The sequence below is a fragment of the Hetaerina americana genome, unplaced genomic scaffold (genome assembly GCF_022747635.1).
Source record: "Hetaerina americana unplaced genomic scaffold, ioHetAmer1.1.p SCAF_95, whole genome shotgun sequence".
Classification (NCBI taxonomy): Eukaryota; Metazoa; Arthropoda; class Insecta; order Odonata; family Calopterygidae; genus Hetaerina; species Hetaerina americana.
This window is the reverse complement of record NW_027287594.1, coordinates 161027-180634: the sequence shown is the minus strand read 5'-3', so window position 1 is coordinate 180634 and position 19608 is coordinate 161027. Positions and strand designations below refer to the sequence as shown.

At 38.3% G+C, this 19608-nt stretch overlaps 1 protein-coding gene across 1 annotated transcript in view; it reads left to right on the top strand.

The window, feature by feature from the left end:
• Window positions 1–17012, top strand: part of LOC139699862 (mite allergen Der f 3-like) — a 47243-nt gene extending 30231 nt beyond the window's left edge. Inside the window, exons 4-10 of the mRNA XM_071598287.1 lie at window positions 2044–2212; window positions 4452–4603; window positions 5866–5972; window positions 7944–8023; window positions 10229–10447; window positions 12891–13057; window positions 15987–17012. Of these exons, the coding sequence (XP_071454388.1) occupies window positions 2044–2212; window positions 4452–4603; window positions 5866–5972; window positions 7944–8023; window positions 10229–10447; window positions 12891–13057; window positions 15987–16163 (1071 nt within the window). The 3' untranslated portion in view covers window positions 16164–17012. The remainder of the gene's footprint in view (window positions 1–2043; window positions 2213–4451; window positions 4604–5865; window positions 5973–7943; window positions 8024–10228; window positions 10448–12890; window positions 13058–15986) is intronic.
• The last annotated feature ends 2596 nt before the right edge of the window (window positions 17013–19608 follow it).

Below are 19608 nucleotides of genomic sequence, written 5' to 3'. Positions count from 1 at the left end.
TTCAGTATAATGGCAACCCCTCACTGGCTCTCATCCCCTTCACTGTATGGTACTCTATTGTAGGGAGATAGTTAAAATGAGGGTGGGAGATGGACGGGATTTGGATTTTTAAGATAGGATACGTTTTACAGGGTTCGTCCGGAAAATAAGTGTACTGATTTTTTCCCGCCGCTCCAGGCGCGCCCAGCACCGCTCTGACGGGCTGCGATTGGAGGGGGGTATGTTGGCAAGCGACGCTGAAAAAGGCAGTCGGCTCTGAGCTGTGGTGTAGTGAGGAGCTCTGTTAACGCGAACCTCCACGCTCGACCCACGTCACGGAACGCGATGCCGAAGTTTTTGGAGCAGCGTTATTCCATCAAATTTGCGGTAAAGCTTGGGAAATCGTCTACCGAAACTGTCGGTATGATTGACCAAGCTTACGGGGAGTCAGCCATGTCCAGAAACATGATCTTTCGGTGGCACAAGATGTTCGTGGAGGGCAGAGAAGAGGTCGACGACGAACCACGGCCTGGACGCCCATCAACGACACTCACCGACGAAAATGTGCGAAAAGTTCGCGATGTACTGAACTCTGATCGTCGTCTTAGTGTTCGGATGATAGTAGAGCAGTGTAATGTGCCAAAAACAATAGTGCACGAGATTATTAGGGAGAAATTACAGATGCGAAAAATTTGTGCAAAGTTGGTGCCGAAAGTGCTCAGTGATGATCAAAGACTCAATCGTTTGGAAATCGCGACACAACTTGCGGATCACTGCAAAAATGATCCACATTTTTTAGAGAACGTTGTTTCGGGTGACGAGACGTGGATCTTTGAGTACGACCCGGAGTCGAAGAGACAAAGTGCGGAGTGGCACACCCCATCATCACCCCGTCAAAAGTAAGCTCGCATGAGCAAATCTGGGATCAAGGCGATGCTCATTGTCTTTTTTGACAAAAGGGGAGTCGTCCACTACGAATTTGTACCTGAACGACAAACTGTAAATGCTGCATTTTACGTCCAAGTGCTCGACAGGCTTCGAAAACGAGTCGCCCGCGTCCGGCCAGCGATCAAAAACATCTGGCGGCTGCATCACGACAATGCGCCGTCTCACACCGCGCTTGTCAACGCTGCCGCACCCGCCCTACAGCCCGGACTTGGCACCACCGGACTTTTTTCTGTTCTCGAAGATAAAGAGGAGTTTGAAAGGAACGCGATACGGGACTTTGGACGCCGTCAAAGAGGCCGTGACGACGTGTCATCGAGAGGTTCCCGATGATGCCTTCGCGGGAGCGTTCCAGGAGTGGGAACGCCGCTGGAACAAGTGTATCGACTCACAAGGGTCCTATTTTGAGGAATATTAGCTTAAGATATGTAAAAGTGTAATAATTTTTTTTCCTGAGCTCAGTACACTTATTTTCCGGACGAACCCTGTACATTTTGGCTTATTGTATGGCATGGGAGTGGCTTTGGGACGGGGCAGAGGTTTTGTAAAAGTAGATTGGTTAATTTGAGGAGATGCAATAGATTAGCGGAGCGTTTGAAAGTAACAGAGGGGCGTTAGGAAAAATGTTTGTCTTGGAATTGGTGTCGTTGTACAAATTGACAGGGAATACCACCTACTTCCCCGGCATAGTCTCTGAGATCCATCCTGAAAAACTCTTACTCCATCCTCAGGAATCACATTTCCACGACCACCTTTTTCCCAACGATATCTCAAGTTTTGTTGGTCATGCTGCCGTCGTCAAATGGAGGAGAATCGAGTTCTCGTGCCTGACAACTCCCTTCTTCTCCCTGGAGAAATGTCGATCAATTCTGGATGTGCGAGGGCTGTCCAGAAAGTAACTCACGTTGACTTAAATGAACGTTAAATGAACTTAGTGACAAGACGAAGTTTTATTATATGGATTTGAAAGTCACGTTGTCTAACTATTTTTCTGCCCAGTCGCCATTCAAGTTGGGGCGTTTATCATGACGATACATAATCTTTTCAAACACGCCACTGAAGAAATTTGCCGCCTTACATTTTAACCATTTCTTATTCGCGCTTCTTATTACTATGCAGTTCTCGGGACCTATACCCGGACCCCATACAACCCCAGCCACCACTAAAGCTCCTGTGCGCCGCCCTCCGACCACCAAGCGGCCCACTCCTCGTCCGACCCCGCCCCGTGAGGTAATAGACAGCGTGGTCGTCGTTCCCTCCGGCGGGAACTCGAGGATCAGCGATATAAGTAAGTGGAACACGTCCCGGTCAACCATATCCTATTCGCTTGCGGATGTTCTTTCTTAAGGACTCTTCCATTTCTCTGCGAGTCAAAATCTAGAAATAGAACTTATATGACTGTATACACATATTTACATTCGTGGAAGAATGTAGGAAATTAGTGACAACAATTGTGAAATGAAATGCGACCGACGGTACCTAGGACGTTCTCACAAAAGCTTGTGTTTTGGCTGTCATACTACCGTCATCTGACTTTTGTTCATTTCACGAAGGCAGCTTGACTGCAGAAATGTTATATTTCTATCACTCTCCTTATCATGCTACGTCTTAAGTTTACATTTTCTTTTTGTATTATATGTAGTGCCGCTGTTCCCCTAAGAAGTACGAATGGTTAGATGTCCCACCTTTTGAATCTAAGTTTCATATTGTTTTTCCTGTATGTTCCTGCTCTGTGTCCTATCCTCAAATTAAGATGTATGTCCCCTTCATCTACCACCAAGAATTGTGATTTTTATACAAGTTGTGTCCGAAAAGTATCCGACCTGCGCTTTTTTTTAAGTATTTTTTTATTGTGAAGGTGTTGTGCACAACGAATTTGCTCCAAGGGGTCAGACGATCAACAAAGAATATTACGTTGAAGTTCTGGAAAGTTTGCATGATGCCGTGAGAAGAACCTCGTCTCTGGTCAAGCAGTGATTGACTTCTTCACCACGATAACGCGCCAGGGCATTCATCGAACGTTGTGCAGCAATTTTTGCCGAAACATAAGATTATACATCTTCGCCAGTCTCCGTACAGTCCCGACATAGCTTCCTGCGACTTTTTAATGCTCCCAAAATTGAAAATGGCGCTCAAAGGAAAGCAGTCCAACGACATTAATCATCCCCAAGTGCTCAATTGGCTCTGGGTGGGAGTGCTGGGAGGGGTCAAGGTGGACAAAAGCAGGATATGTATATGAAATATTAGGCCATTTGGGGTGTGCAGAAAGTTGGAAAATGCTAAGATGGAAATGGACAGACATACTGGAACTGGGGAAGATTAGATGAGTAGGTTGAGACTGATAACAAATTTGGGGCAACAAATAAAGATGGTGATACACTTGGGCGGTCACCAGAAGATTGCAGGAGTGGATATCATACTGGAGAAGGAGTGGGAAAGGAGTGGATCATCATGCTGGTGATAATATGAGGAAAGGATTGTGATGATTAAGTCAGAGGGAGAGCCTAAGGACATAGTGCAAGTAATGGTATATATACCAACGTCCTGCCATTCAGAAGAGGAAATAGAAGAAATGTGCAAGACAACTGGAAGAGGTCCCAGGAGCAGTAAATGGGAAGGAGAACCTAATTGTGGTAAGAGACAGGAATGCTATGGCCGGAGAGAGCCAAAATGAAAGCATACTCTAGTGGCAGTGGCAAACACCCTCTTTGAGCAACATTTTAGAAAAGATTAATAATTAAAGATGTCAGAGAACAGGGCAAGATAACAAATTGATTGCCATCTAGTAAGAAAAAGATACAAGAACCAAGTTAAGCCATGTAAGATCTACGTCAGCTCAGATATAAATTGTGATAACATGGTAGTCATGGATAGCCGAATGAAATATAAGAGGATGAAGAAAGTTACACAGCAGCCCAGATGAGGCACAGAGATCCTGGAGGAAAATGAATCGAGAGGAACATTCACAATGAACAGAGAAGTAGAAATAATAAATGAGACTTGTATAGAAGGACAATAACAGGAAATAGAGCCTGGATTAGTTCCCTCTCAAATGCCGACTCTATCAGAAACACTGAAATAGAAAGTATAGATTCAGTTAAAAACTTAGACTTTACCCTTACTTGCAGCATCTCCTGGGTGAAACATATAAAAATGGGGAATATGTGTACAGGTTCACAAAAACTTAGGATTTTCCATCAAAAGTAGTCTGGTCTGTAATCATCCCTTGCCACGCACCCTGATGGTTTCTTGCAGGGTACCAATTATTGTATAGTAAAATCAAACCAGGACCCTCAGCTTCATGCTCTTCAGGCCGATACGTTACACAATGGACTACCATGCTAAAGGTTAATTGCATTAAAGTTGACATTCCTACCGTTAGCATGAATATGTGTAATGATTACGTCATCTGTGGCATTTAAATATATTTTCGCCATTTTTTAGGGATAAGCACCTGGCCAATACCACTTACATTCTCCTTATTTGATTAATTCATGTTTCATTTGTTTTTTCTCCACAATCCTCAGAGTGCCAGGAGTACATGAACTTACTAGTGGATGAAGTGACTGCCCTTAGAGTGGGCGAAGGCCTTACCGATGTCTGGTGTCCATATCCACCACCTGGGAATGAACTAATTGTTGGTGGGACAACAGCAAATTCGGGCGAATATCCACATGTGGTGAGTTCTGGTGTCCCTGGTGTTGGCGGAGAGACCTGGTGGCCATTGTACTCACCATTTACTCATTTGAAAAATGCTAGTTATAAGGTATCCCATGTTTTATGACAGGAAACTTCTGTTATTATCCAATGGGATGTTCCTTTACATGTGCACATTTCTTCTGACATAGATTCTATCATTTAGAAAGTGTGGACTCAATTAAATATTTAGGCATTGTTACCCTCACTCACGACATCTCCTGGGTGAAACATATGCATGGGGAATATGTGGAAAAGCTAAAAAACAATTAAGATTTATTAGAGAAATACTGGGTAAATGTGATGAAATGGTCAAAGAGAAATGTTATCTTTCGCTGGTGAGGCCTCCTTTAGAATATGCCGCTAGTATAAATGGGATCCTCACAAAGTTGGATTGATTGCCGAATTGGATTGCATGCAGTGTGGAGGAGCTACATTTGTAGAATGTTGTTGAGATAAACTAAGAAGCATATGGAAACTATTAGAGGAGCTGGGTTGGGAATCACTCAAAGGAGTGAAGGTTAAATTAAAGATTGAATATCTTGCATTTAATTGGAAGGATATCTCTATAGCAATGATGTTGGAAATGTATTATTAGCCCCATCACACTGTGGTAGGTGAGATGATTTAAATAAAATGAGAGAGATATGTTTTCTACTTACATTAGAAGTATTTCATCAATTTTTTTGTTATCCACCGGAAGTGTGCATTAAATAAAAATTTCATGCTAAGGTCCTTCAATATTGCATTAATATCATTGGAAACGTCAAAAAACAAAGACCCTCTGCATGAAACAAATAATTTTGTTTAACTGTTTTCTCCATAAAAATTAATAATTTCATCAGATTTGATGTATTACTTTGCCTGAGAAAAGATTATTGCAAAAAAATTTCACTCCACCATTTTTAAAAAATGGAATAAATGTCGTTGGCTTGAAAGTGTAGCAGTGGTTATTTCCTCTGTTCATTTCCATTTGAATGGTTGGCAACTGCTGTGCATAATTCTGGAAGACATGGAAATAATCATGTATCCTCAACCAGAGACTAACATTTGTTACAATTTAGTATGTGCGTATTATATACACTTATACTTGTGGGTCATGGTTCAAGTTACTAGTCCGCAGCCCCATAAACCTGCAAGAATTTGAAGTTCCTTGTATATATATGTAACCTTTCATCCCAGTTTACATTTATCTTTACACTTGATTGATATGATTCACTTGTAATGTTTTCATTTCCTATCTAGGCTGCTCTTGGATATTTGGTCCTTGGGCAGTTGCAATGGCTCTGTGGCGGTTCCCTCATTAGTCACAACTACGTCTTGACCGCCGCCCACTGCGTGAGTAGCCAAGTGTGAGCAATTTCTCGATTTATTTGCTTAGAAATAATGACTAGTTTTTTAATATGCACATACTGGGTCTGTCCAAAAAACAAGTAGAAAGATCTGGGGAAAAAAATATTTATTGCAGATCAAAGTACGAATTACTAAAATTCTTCAAAATATTACCCTTGTACATCAACACACTGATGCCAGCATCTCTGCTAATTGCAGTACGCTTCCTTGAAGGTGTCGAGGGGAGCCTTGTTCATATACCTCATCATGGCCTCTTTTCATTATCCAGCATTCCAAAATGGTTGCCTTTCAAACTCGTTCTCATTCTTGGAATCAAAAATAAAACTGCTGGTGCCACATGGGGCTGAAGGTCAGCTGGGACAGCGTAGCCAGCTTGTGCTTGGTGAGGTACTTGGTGCTTCACGAGGAAGTTGGTGTGGGGAAGGGCACATCGCCGTGGTGCAACCAGCCTCCAGTTGGCAAAGATCTCCCTTCTGTTGCATTGCACTCTTTCCCACAGCCTTTCGTGGTCTTAAATATAAAAATTGCTGTTTACTATCCGTCCCTGAGTCACACACTCTTTGTGGATAATGCCTCTTGAGTTGAAAAAGATGATGAGTATCATTGTACTTATTTTTGGTACAGACCCTTTTAGTGCACTGAGAATTTTGAAATATTTCATTGTATGTGGCCATGGTTTTGACATTAATGTGCATCATTTGTTACCAGATACTAATTACGAGTGCATCACTTCCTTGTACATGTAAGTTCTGCTGATGTAAGGGAAAGGGAGGCTGGGAGAGAATTGGGTGTGGTGGTGGATGAGGAGTAGAGAACAAACTTCATTGATAAGATTTAACTAATTTAATTTCAAAGGCCATTAGCTGTGTCAGTTCATGGCCAGTCACAATATACCTATTTTATATTATCCCATTCAGGTCTCATTTTGATAAATTATATAATGAGGTAAATATTTGAATTAATTATGTTTTAATTCAATTATCAAATAGCCCATTTGGTGTCATTAGATTATTTTCGATTCAGCATTTTAACTGTATTTATTAACTTACTCTTTTCCCCTTTGTGAGTCCCCCTGTGTCATATCGAAATAACATCTTTTTACTTTATTTTCTTTTAACTTTGAAATTTAATATTTTTCATTCTCAACTTTGTTGTACACTTGCATAAGTGCTATAACATTTAAAATTTATAAATTTACTTCAGTAATGTATTTTTCTCATCGAAGGCAATATCTATTTTTGAATATGGGCTCCAAACGACTGAAATGTAGTCTAACTGAATTCTAGCATATGAAAATACACTTTCATTTACTTATATATTTACTTGTGAAACATTGGATTTAAAAAAAATTGATTTTTGCATATAAACCCCAGTATACTGCATTCAGGCAAGGTGATGTAGAATATATATGACTCCAAAAAGTTATATTATAATAAAAAGTGAGCCCAATATCTCTTTTCTCATTGACTTCTCAACAATGTCCCTTCTTCTTTAGCATTAGGCAGAATCTATGTATATCGAATAATGAATCAATAAAATATCTCTAGGCTGCAAATGATTAAGATGTTCAACCAATTACCAATGAACTACCATGTACAGAAACATGATTACGAATACCAGACCACACGTGATGTATTAACAAGTATATTTACTATCTCGTATCTTTAAAGCACTTAGAAATCCATAGTGGAAGAGGATTATGTCTCTGTAACTGAATCGGCTGAACATTTTGGCCAACAAACAAGAGATCTGGGTTCAAACCACCTAAGAGAAGAATTATTGTTTTTGCTTTGAAAATTTCTTTCATTGGTGTACTCTGGTACTCGGACATTCTTCTTCTCCATCTGTTAGCATGTGTAAATAGTACCTGGGTTTTGCATGATGAAATTATTCTAATCCACATGCTGTTGAACATTTTTGCATGATGAATGCAATATTAATGTATGTATTTTCTTTTATGAACTATATAGAGGCACCGTTGTTGCTGTGAACCTTGGAGCACTTCGAGTGGCAAACATGTCCTTCATCACTGCAAAACTGATGATGAGTGGTATGAATTTGTTATGGCCGGTATATTTTTTTTAAATGCTATAAGTTTGGAGCTCTATTTGTCATATCTAATTTATGCACATCTGAGATAGAACTTGAAATTTTAATTTCTCAATTATTATGTGCAACACCTTGATTAATTTTATGCTCAATCTTTATCCGTCATGGACAAATTCATATAATGCGCACAAGATTAGGTTTAAAATTGATCTACTGATTTGAAATGTATATTTTTAAGAAACTTTGCATGAATTTTCTTAGTAATGTACTCAAAGTCGGAAGTCATTCTTAGCTTGTTAAGATTTATTCCATTCAAATTGAGAATATCTTTGTGTATTGAATTATCTAATATTAGTTGTCACCTCATTTTCTCAAAAGCTCCTGTCAATATTTTCTCGAGGACAAGTGATAATTTTTCTGAATGTATAGGGGAATATTCTGAGAGATAATCAAATTGGTTTTTTCATTTCTTATATATTTGCTGGGAGCTATTTCTAATGAGAAATATGTACAATATTTCCTCAAACATTTTGTTCTTTGGGCCTAAATGAATTCTCTTGTATTACAAAACAAATCCTAATTTAGGATCCTATCTCAAGGAATGGCATTACTAATGAGGTCACTCACAGAGAAGAACATAGGACACAATCAGGATGTATTTGCCTGATTTCCAAAAGGCATTTGATAGAGTGAATAGAGTAGAATTGATGAATTTATTGTAGAAAATAGGAGTAGATTGGAGAGTTAGGGTTCTTAACCACAACCTGTACATATCTCAAACTGCTCAGGTGAAAGTGGAGGATGGAGAGTCCAAATGGGCAGTGTTTAGAAGAGGTGTAAGGCAGGGTTTTCTATTATCACTAGTCTGTTCAATGTACATGTGGAAGAAATGATTAAAGAGGCATAGGGAGAACTGGGGATGGAAATGAAAGCTGGCAGGGAATTCGTGAAATCAGTTAGGTTTGCTGATGAACAAGCTTTTGTTTGTCACTCAGCCAAGGATTTGCAAACGTTGCTGTCAGTCAACACATTGGAAAGACAGTGCGATAGGTATGAGATGAGAATAAATGTAAATAAAACAAATGCTATGCGATTTTAGAGAATAAGGAAGACTGAGTAAAATATTAAAATAGGAGCTCACAAACTAGAGTATGTAGAACAGTTTCCGTATTTTGGAAGTGTTTTGGACCAACACAGACAAAGTAGTAGGGACGTAAGGAGAAGAATTGCGCTAGGCAAAGAGGCGTTCACAAGGAGGAGGGAATTCTTTGGAATTTGTCAAAGGAGGAGGGAGTTGATGACGGGGACGTTGAGAAAGGATGTTAAGAAAAGACTCGTCAAAACTTTGATATGGAGTGTAGTTATGTATGGCGTGGAAACATGGTCACCGAAGCAGGATAATAGAAGTAGATTGGAGGCTTTTGAAATGTGGGTGTGGAGTAGAATGGAGAAGGTGAAGTCATCAGATAGGAAAACAAAATAGTATTTCTTGGCATGGTGGGGGAAGAGAGGTATTGCTGGGGGAAATAATAAGGAGACAGGAAATATGGATACAAAGCATATTGATCGACAGTGGGATGTTGAAGACTGTGAATTATAGATGGAAGATAGGCAAACAGAGACTAAGGGGACGTTAGGCAGGAATGGGGTAGGGATGTTGGATGGAATGAAGGGAGGTAAGAAGTATGAAGAGTTGAAGAGGGCCTTATTGTAATGTAGGATGTCAGGAATTCTCACTGTCCCATTTGGTAGCTTATGTCTGTCCAAAACTTACTTAAACCAGTTGCTTACTTAAACTAATCTAAAGATACATGTGTTGGAACTGAGAGCAGCATTCAATATATCAATATGGAAAGACCTTTTGTTCCCGAACTTTAATGTTTGTTGATTCTGAGAAAAATTACATGTGTCACAAGCAACGTTATTGCAAGCAGATGGACATTGTAATGAGGGCTCTGGGAGAAAGTAAGACCTGTGGTGTTAATCTTTCCTGTGGAGGTTCTCTCAGTAGTATCCTGCATAGCAGAGTTTATCTGAGACTTTTGACCCTGGAAACTTCTCAGGGATTAATTTATTGCTTGAAGTGTTATACACCCGTATTTTGCAATTAAACGTCCAGCAGCATATTTTCCCAATTGCAAAAACGCCATTCTACAAAGTTAAATATTCTCTATTGCTCACTTTCTGATGCCTTCCTCTCTGACAGGAGCGGGTAAGACATCCAACATGTATCCTGTTGCCGAGAGCATCAGGCATCACAACTTCAGGAAATTCTCGCATTATCATGACATTGCCTTGGTTCGACTTGCAGTCCCAGTGCCGAAATTTGACTTGCAAGTACGACCCGCATGCCTTCAATCTGATTCTAGGATAACTGGAATCCAGAAGGCCGTGGCATGCGGATTTGGTCACACCAAGTACCAAGGTATGCGCTGACTAGAAGTCTTACCATCTCATTACATATACATCCCAGTCCAGGCTTTTAAACCTACTCTGTACTTGACCACACAATTGCTGTTCAATAGGGAGTGATCATAAACTATTTTATGAATAAACTTTGTGAAGCAGTAATTTAAACAAATATTATATTATTACGATAATGTGTTATGTGCATGAGGTAAAAGTTTCATTTATTTTTGACTCCACTATTGCACCAGTGGCAACTTTTAAAACGTGCACTTTTGATGATGAAATTCACCTTCCATGAAGGTGTTTCTTCCCATTGGAGAGCTGGAAAAAGTCGCGTGGAGCTAGGTCTTGAGTGTTTGGGAATGAATGGAGAATACACTTTACGTTAACTTTTGTGAAATAATCGTCATTTTACAGTGGATTTCGTAGAACCCACCTTGCACAAACATGTCTCATTTGCAATTTCTCTGTCACCATTGTGTGGTTTGAACTCAAAGTTTCAACATTTCTGACAGTGCTATTAATGTCATTCAATCATTTTTTCTCACAATGGTGACAGTAGTATTAATGCTTACTTTCACAGGAGCCATGACTGTAGCTCCGGGTCCACCTTCCTTTTCAAACCGTCTCCCCTCCTTAAACATTTTCAATCATGTTTCATCTGGTTGTACCTTTTCTATTTTATTTTTCCTGCTGTAACTATTCTATTTATAATGTATACCTATTTCTTATTGTGTGTTACTGTCATCGTAAATGTGGGTGACCTGATCATATTTCAACATATTATGGTCGCAGGCAATGCAATACTGGAGCCAAATAAAAGCAACTTGTTCAATATTATTACTATTATTGGTATTCTACCAGTTAGGGTAGGCTTTGGATGAACACAGAATAAAAAATTGTAAAAAAAATTTACTTACTCCTAAGAAAAATAACAACACAAAATCGAACCCTGTAGTAAAACCCTCTACAATTTCACATAATTCTTTCCTCCCTTAATTTCATCTAATGTATATCTCCTTTTCTGGGGGATTAGGATGGTTTAGTGGCTAATGTTCTGGCTTTCCACTGACTGTATGCCCGGGTTCGAATCCTTGAGATGCCAGATATTTTTCAGTGTTATCCTGATCTCTACTTGAGGTGCTTTGTGAAGAGCACTTTGAGAGAGTACGCCATCTGTCGGATGGGATGTTAAACTGCCTTTAGTTAAGAGTTGGCTAATGCTGATGCCAGGTTTCTCTCCACCCTTCCTCTTTCCCCATCCATCCCTTATGATACTAAGACCTTAGCTGCTGGTCGCTTTCCCTGAAAACTACTACTACTTCTATCCTCTTCTTACCCCATCCTCTCTATATGTCACAGACTTTAACATTCCACTGCCAATGAAAATGCTTTGCATCCAATTTTCTTGCCTCCTTAAGATTTCTCCCAACAGTCCCCTCTCTCCTCCCCTAGCATACCTAGCATTTTCTCATTTGTTTTACTTTCTGTCCACTACATCTCCTCAATCCTTCTCCACATCCACATTTCAAAAGCCTCCAATCTGCATCTATCATCCTACTTCAATGACCATGTTTCAATACCGTACATAGCCATGCTCCATATCAAAGTTTGAATGAGTCTTTCCATAAAATCTTTGGTCAACATCCCTGTCATCAATGCCCTTATCTTTGTGAAAGTCTTCTTTTCTAGTGCAATTTTTCTCCCTACGTCCCTAATACTTGGACCATTTTGGTCCAGAACACTTCTGAGATACATACACTGTTCCATGTGCTCTAGTTTTTGCCCTCATATTTCAACGTTTAACTTTGCCTTTCCTCCTAACCTTTTTTATTAGTTATGTCATCATGACTATATTTAGTTTATGTATATCAAAGCTTCTGACTTATGTGAAAGTTAATCTAGAAACTTGCCAATTAAGATCTCACATCCATAACTACACCATTAGGAGTAAAGCAAATTAGAATACTCTTATTGTAGACTGTCCTTAACATACAACTCATTTCATTATGTGAACATTCGATTGTATAACTGGCTGCCAATTCAGTTGCAATCAGACAGTATCATGAATTTCAAGAAAAGGGTAAATACTTGCTAACCCACTTTACTCAAGTGATGAATTTTTTTGTGACAATCTTAGTCACATTTAAGGATTTATATTTATGTATTAAGTTATATTTATATTGCTGAAATTAAATGTGATTTTACCATTCATCAAAGTAAATCAATTATATCATTATTGTTATTGAATTGGTTGAATAGGGTAATTTGGACTTGCATAATATTTACATGTACTATTTTTCCCTCCAGTTAATTAATGTTGATAAATATTCCCTTTTGTCATATTGAACCCAGTATTTATGCAATAGAAACAATTTATTTTCAATAAATAAATATCATTTTTAACTCAACTTTATCTTTCTTTATTCACTGCATTCTCCTACTCTTTCTCTTTTCAGATCCGTCTACATCGAGGGTGCTGAAGCACGTGACTCTCGACCTATATAGCTCGGATGTGTGCACCCAAGTGTTCTCCGCGGTGTTGAAGACATCCAAGCTGTCTGAAGGCATCCGTGACTCTCAGCTGTGTGCTGGCCACCTTGCTGGTGGGAAGGACACCTGTGATGTAAGCTCACTTCCCTGTTCCAATTTTTTCTAGAGCAGTGTAATATTCAATATCTAACATCAGCTGTTGATATAAATAATATTGTGGCTGAGGTGATTCATTGGATTAATGATAACTGCCATGACCATCAAGTAACAATGACTGCATTATGTATCTTGAAATTAAAAAGTTAAGGAGCAAGGAATATACTACAGTAGATGGACAAACTCGTGCATTTGCACAATACATAGAGTAAAATAGAACACGGAAGAAGGACTGTGTTAGCAAAGGAAGCATTTACAAAAAGGGAATATTTTTAGACTGATACACTAAGTGAATATGCGAATGAAAGATTAGCAAAACTTTAATATTAGGCATAGTGCTTTATGGATATGAGACCTGGTCTTTGAGGGAAGAGGGTGAGCATGGAAGGAGGCTTTTGAGATGTGGGTGTGGTGGAGAATGGAGAGCAAATAAGTAGTTAGGAGAAGAAGACAAATGCTGAGGTTTTAATGAGTGAGTGCAAAGAGAGGAAGTTATGATGGTAAATCAGAAAAAGACAGAGGAGGTGGATGGAGTAGATATGAAAATATTTGGATGTTGATATGGCTGTGGTCATCATCAATGAGAAGGTAAGCAGGAATAGAGGAAGGAAGTGATTCGGCTTTTTACATGCACAGATGTCATGAAGGCAGGCAGAAGTTCTAAAGAAGTGAGAAAATGAAGAAATCGCCTCATCAATAATCTATGGTTTGCTTGTCTTCTTTCTATTTACTATTTTCCACTTTTCTCTATTTTCACTATTTTAAGTAAGGTAGGTGTGTAATTTTTTTATTGGATGAAGAATATATATCGATGTATATCTGCAAGAGCCCCTAAAAAGTTGATTAATTCAATTTAATTAATTTCAATTGAAAATAGTTAAAAACAAAGACATGAGGTAGGTTTAAAATTCCAAAGAAATTAAAATTGCATCCACTAAATATTTATCAAGTTTGGCAAAACTGATGTTTGCTTGTGACAGTAGATGAACCCCTTTAGCAGCATTGTATAAATTTTCTTTGTACAGAAAGATAAACATTGAATCTTTTATTTACACCAATATCTCATGTCAAGAACTCCTTTTTTTCAAAGATAATGATAAAATTATGTATCATAGGCATTCTCATCAACTTCATGGAAATAATTCTCAGACCTTCATATATCTTTTAAAATGCTTTCTTTGGGGGTGACGTTACTGTCACATATTACAAAAAAGGTCGAAATGGTCACTTCCCGAGTGTCAATGCTGACCTTGGGTCTTTTAATTAAATTAATTATCTGTTATTGATAGATATTTAAAATATTTAATGATGTAATGGTCTTAATTTAATAGTTTTTAAATTATTGCATTCATGTTAAAAAACTAATCTTATACATACAGGCAGGCATGATTCAACGAATGGTAAAAACTCACCCAAGGGTCTTCAAAAATTCCTTATTTCTTTATAAATCTAGAAGTAGGATTTTTTCATGAAAATAATATTTTTTCATAGATTTAAATACGTATATTACCCCACAATTACGGCTTCCAGTATGGTGGAGTTTGGTCACCAGCCTTATTTGTATTAGTATTCACTTTTACACAAATACATATATATTTGTACATACATATGTATACATAACCATATGTAGGAGCACATAAGCATATATATTCACACAAGCATGCCTTTCTGAATATTGGAATAATGGACATTTTTGAGAGAAGCTTTAAATGTAGCTTGTCAAATTAAGAATGCTTATCGTTTTACCAAACTATATTTTATGCTCCATCAGCTCTCATTGGCAGTCACATTTTTCTCTAACAGCCTTGATCGTTTACCTAATTAATAATAAATCAACTCTTATGAAGAATTTTTTCATTTTATGGAAGTTAATGAAACATTGGAGTGGTATAAACCATAATCCCTATTATGAAGTAACACCTGGTTTTCACGGAAATGGTTGTTATTTTAAGGTGCCATACTGGATAAAGGCAAAGAAGCCTTTACAAGTAGGGGATGGCGGGGTCATTGAGTAAGGATGTTAAGGAAAGACAAGCGAGAACTTAGACATAGAGAGTTATTTTGCACAGCTAATAAACTTGGTCTTTGAAGTAAGATTATAGGGGTACATCAGAGACTTTTGAGATGTGGGTGTATGGATAAGGATGGAAGAAATGAACTAGATGGAAAGAAAAAGAGATGAGGAAGTGCTAGGAATAGTGGGTGTGGAGAGGGGGCTGTTCAGAGAAATCCAAAGGACGTAGAAAAGATATGTGGAGAGCAGTTTGAATTTCAATAGGACAATTCAAGACTGTCATAGGAGTGGAAATCTTTGACAGGTGGAATAAGGGGAAGAAAAGGATAGACATGCTGAACAGAATGAGAGGCGGAAGAAAGGATGAAAAATTAAAGAAAGATTTCTCTTAGTGTGGTGCGTCAAGTTGTTGGGAGAGGTTTAGAAAAGTTCCAGAAGTTATTTCAATGCAAATATTTCAGAGTATAAAAATCATTTGCTTAGACCAGGATTTGAACCTGGATCCCTAGATGTCCAGCCGAGTGCTTTAGCCAGTTAAGCTATCAAGGCGTCCTCTTAAACTTGAATGATTTTGACACTCTAAAATTGTTATATTGAAATTCATATTTATGAATGACTCTGTTAAAATTTACTGTTGTGGCATCTCCAGCAGTTACTTGTAATTTTCAGAGGTTAGTCTGTGTCCATCCAAAGCTTACCTCAAACAGTGGACTACCAAACAATAAAACTGGGCAAACAAACTCACAATAACTCAATGCTTTCACTAACATAAATTTTTGCCCATTTGCATGAACATTTTCAGATGAATTATCAATTTATCCCATTCGGTGAAAGTATAAAAAAATCAACCTAGTTGAAGTCTATGTTCAAAGATTCCTCTTTTGATTCACAGGGTGACTCCGGCGGGCCGCTGCAAATGAGAGACAAGAAGGATAAGTGCATCATCCGAATCCTAGGTGTTACTTCATTTGGTACCGTCTTGTGTGGGTCAGAGAACACAGCCGCCCTCTACACAAAGGTCGCACACTACCTCCCCTGGATCGAGAGTGTGGTGTGGCCATCATCATGATGATAGCAAAATGATATCATCCCCAGTTCTTCTTCCCAGCAATTTATTCTTGGATTATTGCCGATAATTTTGTCCTGAATGGATTAAGTCCTACGGTTATTCCATGTGAAAGAATTGTAATGGGACCAACTTAAAAAGAGCTGCTAATTGTCCGATTGGCTCTAGAATTCTTCTCTTCCAAACATTTTGGCTACCTTGCTTGCTAACTGGACCACTCACTGGTTTGATTCCCAGCCTCTTATGAAGTGAATGCACTGTTAGAGGTTTTGTTGGTAGATTGGACAGTGCCATCAGGACTGATGCTTATCATCAGTTGGAATGGGAGGATAATCTTAGCCATGTCATCCAGGAATCCATTAAAAATTTGGTTTTGCAGATAATGGTTACTTAAGTACCTCTTCAGTTTTTGTGGAAACTTCCATGCAGTATTCCTACATGCTAAGTTAAGATGCTGTTTAAAATAAGCTTATGAAATTGCATAGTCGAGTGTGATTGAGGCCAGTTAAAATCCTTATATGCAACCTTTGATGGTTCTGTAAGGAACTAGTTCTTAATAGTTGTTTAAAAGTTGTTTATTCTAGACAATTTTTTTATTTTTTTGGAATTCTCAGCCTTCAACTTTTAAGGTGAGTTCCAAATTTTCCTTAGTACACCAGAAATCAAATACTTACTTAGTATCATACACAATCTCTATTTAAAATGCATGGTCAATATATGAATATAGTACCTCTACATGTTTGCCACCTAACACATTCAACATTGACATATCAAATTTTGAGCTTGGTACAAGCTAAGCCTCCAATAACCAAATCACAAAATTTGGGAATATTATAACCCTTGTAATTTAAAAATAAAAATTGATAAAACTTCTATTTATTCTTAAAATTCTCAATTATATAGCGATTAATTCTTAAAACTTCCTTTATTCAATGGCATCAATTTTTGTATTCATTTTCATTCTTCTCCATATAGATATACGAAGTCTGTTCAATAAGTATCACGACTTAAGTGTTTTTTCAAAAATTATTTATTCATGAATATCTATTTCGTCCCCTTCAAGGTAATCCCCATTTGATATTATAAACTTGTGCCAACGTTTTTTCCAATCCTCGAAGCGTTTCAAAAAATCATTTTTTTGTGATCTTGTTCAGCTCCTCCTTCGATGCAGTCTTAATCTCGTCAATCGTAGCGTAGCGTCGTACTTTCGTGGGCCTCTTCAATTTCGGAATCAAGAAAAAGTCACTTGGGGCCAGGTCTGGGGAATGCGATGGCTGCGGCATCATTGGTGTGTTATTTTTGGCCAAAAATTCGCGCACAAGTAACGATGTGTAGACAGGGGCGTTGTCATAGTGCAAAAGCCGTGCTCGGGCGTCAGCAACAAACTGCTCGCGCTTCATCGTTCAGATCTTCTCGGCCCTCTGAAAACATTTTGTACCACCGATAAACGTTGCTTCGGCCCAAGGTAGCTTCTCCTTCTGCCACAGTCAACATTCGGAATGCGTCCGCGCATTTTATTTCGTTTTTTACACAAAATTTGATACAGATTTTTTGATCCATTTTTTGGAACAGGCAAAAATCGAAGACAAGTCAAAACACGTCCTTGCAAAACAGCTGTCAAAAATTAACGGAACATTCAAAATGGCCGAACTTTTCGGCATAAGAGAGAGACACAAGTACCAACATAACGCCACAAAGAAATCAAAAATCAAATATACGTAACCCGCTAAAATTCAAAATTCGCGATACTTTTTAGACAGACCGCGTATGGTAAAATAATAACCATGATGCAGTTGAATCGTATTAGATAGCTATGATGAACCATACCTACCTCAACATTAAGAATACCTAACGTTGAAATCTGAATGTATGGAGAAGGAGATGAAAATAGACATCCATGAAAGTTAACATGTAAGATAAGAATAATTGGTTTCCCAGCAAGCATTTGTTCTAATGTGCCTAGAATAAGACCAACTCATCACATGTTAATTCCATTCGAGCCATTCTGCATAGCACAGCAATGCCCCATTTTTTTAATGGCAAATTTTTATCAAATTATTGTGATGGTTTAGATAAAAAAAATGCTATTGCCTTCCCAAGTTACCTCAGGAGATATGTATGAACTACCAATTGGAGAGCATGGGTTCTATGCCCAGGCAAGCCTCTACAGGCACCCTCAGCTTCACCCAAGCTGTGAGATTTTTCTGGTACTATATCTTCCTGGGAAACCAGAGGTGGCACAGGGAAAGGCACTATCCCCCCTACCCTGATGTGTGAATTTCACATACCATATAAGGTTTAATATTTCGTGAAATCTACCATCACCTACCAAACCGACCTTCGGGTTGATTACTGTGTTTATGGTTCATATATATATAGGAAATTTATTTTCAAAATAAAGCAGGTTACGGTAGAGTTCACGAAATATTAAACCTTATATGGTATGTGAAATTCACACATCCGGGTAGGGGTTAATAAATTTATATATATATATATATATATATATGTATATATATATATATATATATATATATATATATATATATATATATATATATATATCCATATATATCCATATATATTAATATATATAATGGGTCGCGGTAGTTCAGTGGGTAGAGCGTTGGACTGCTGACCAGAGGGTTCCAGGTTCGATTCCCGGGCAAGCCTCTCTGGGCACCTGCAGCTCAACCCAAGCTATGTGATTTTTCGGGTACAAGATCTTCCTGGGAAACCATAACCGGCACAGGGAAAGGAACTGGCCCCCATACCCTGATGTGTCAATTTCACACGCCGTCGGGCTTAGTACTGGGTGAACTCTACCATCACCTACTAAACCGACCTTCGGGTTGATTACTGTGTTTATGGTATATATATTAATTTATTTATGTGAGATTAGGTTGAACGCTTTTCGTAGTTTTGTTGTAACCGCAATTAAGGTCAACTAGAGACCTCGAGGGTTGAATATTCTATTTTTTAATATATCTTAACATTCCGTATTTTCTTTCAAACGAGCCTCATCTTGGGACTCCCTGTGTGTTATGCTTAACTTGGTATCCTTGATGTTATGAGGCGGAGCATATTATTACAGGATGATTTACCGCCGTGGAGAATTCTGGTCCATTTTGGTTTCACCCGGTGACCTGCGTGCCAATTGGCATCTTGACTTGCCACGTTACGGGTTCAATCGAACTTCTCAGAGGTCGAAACACCAAATTCAAGTAAAATCAACCCCAAGGTAGAACTGTAAACTCTAGTCCTCTGGAGAAATATAGGGCAGTTTAGAGCATAAATAAATAAATTAATTATCATAGGTCCTACATGTGTGCAGAATTTTGTAAGGTCACCATCCCGGGAATAATTTTCTTATTTATCAAAAATTTGCAAGGTATATTGAAAATTTTATTCTGAAGCAAGAAAATTAATTTTTTTCAACGTACTGGAATCT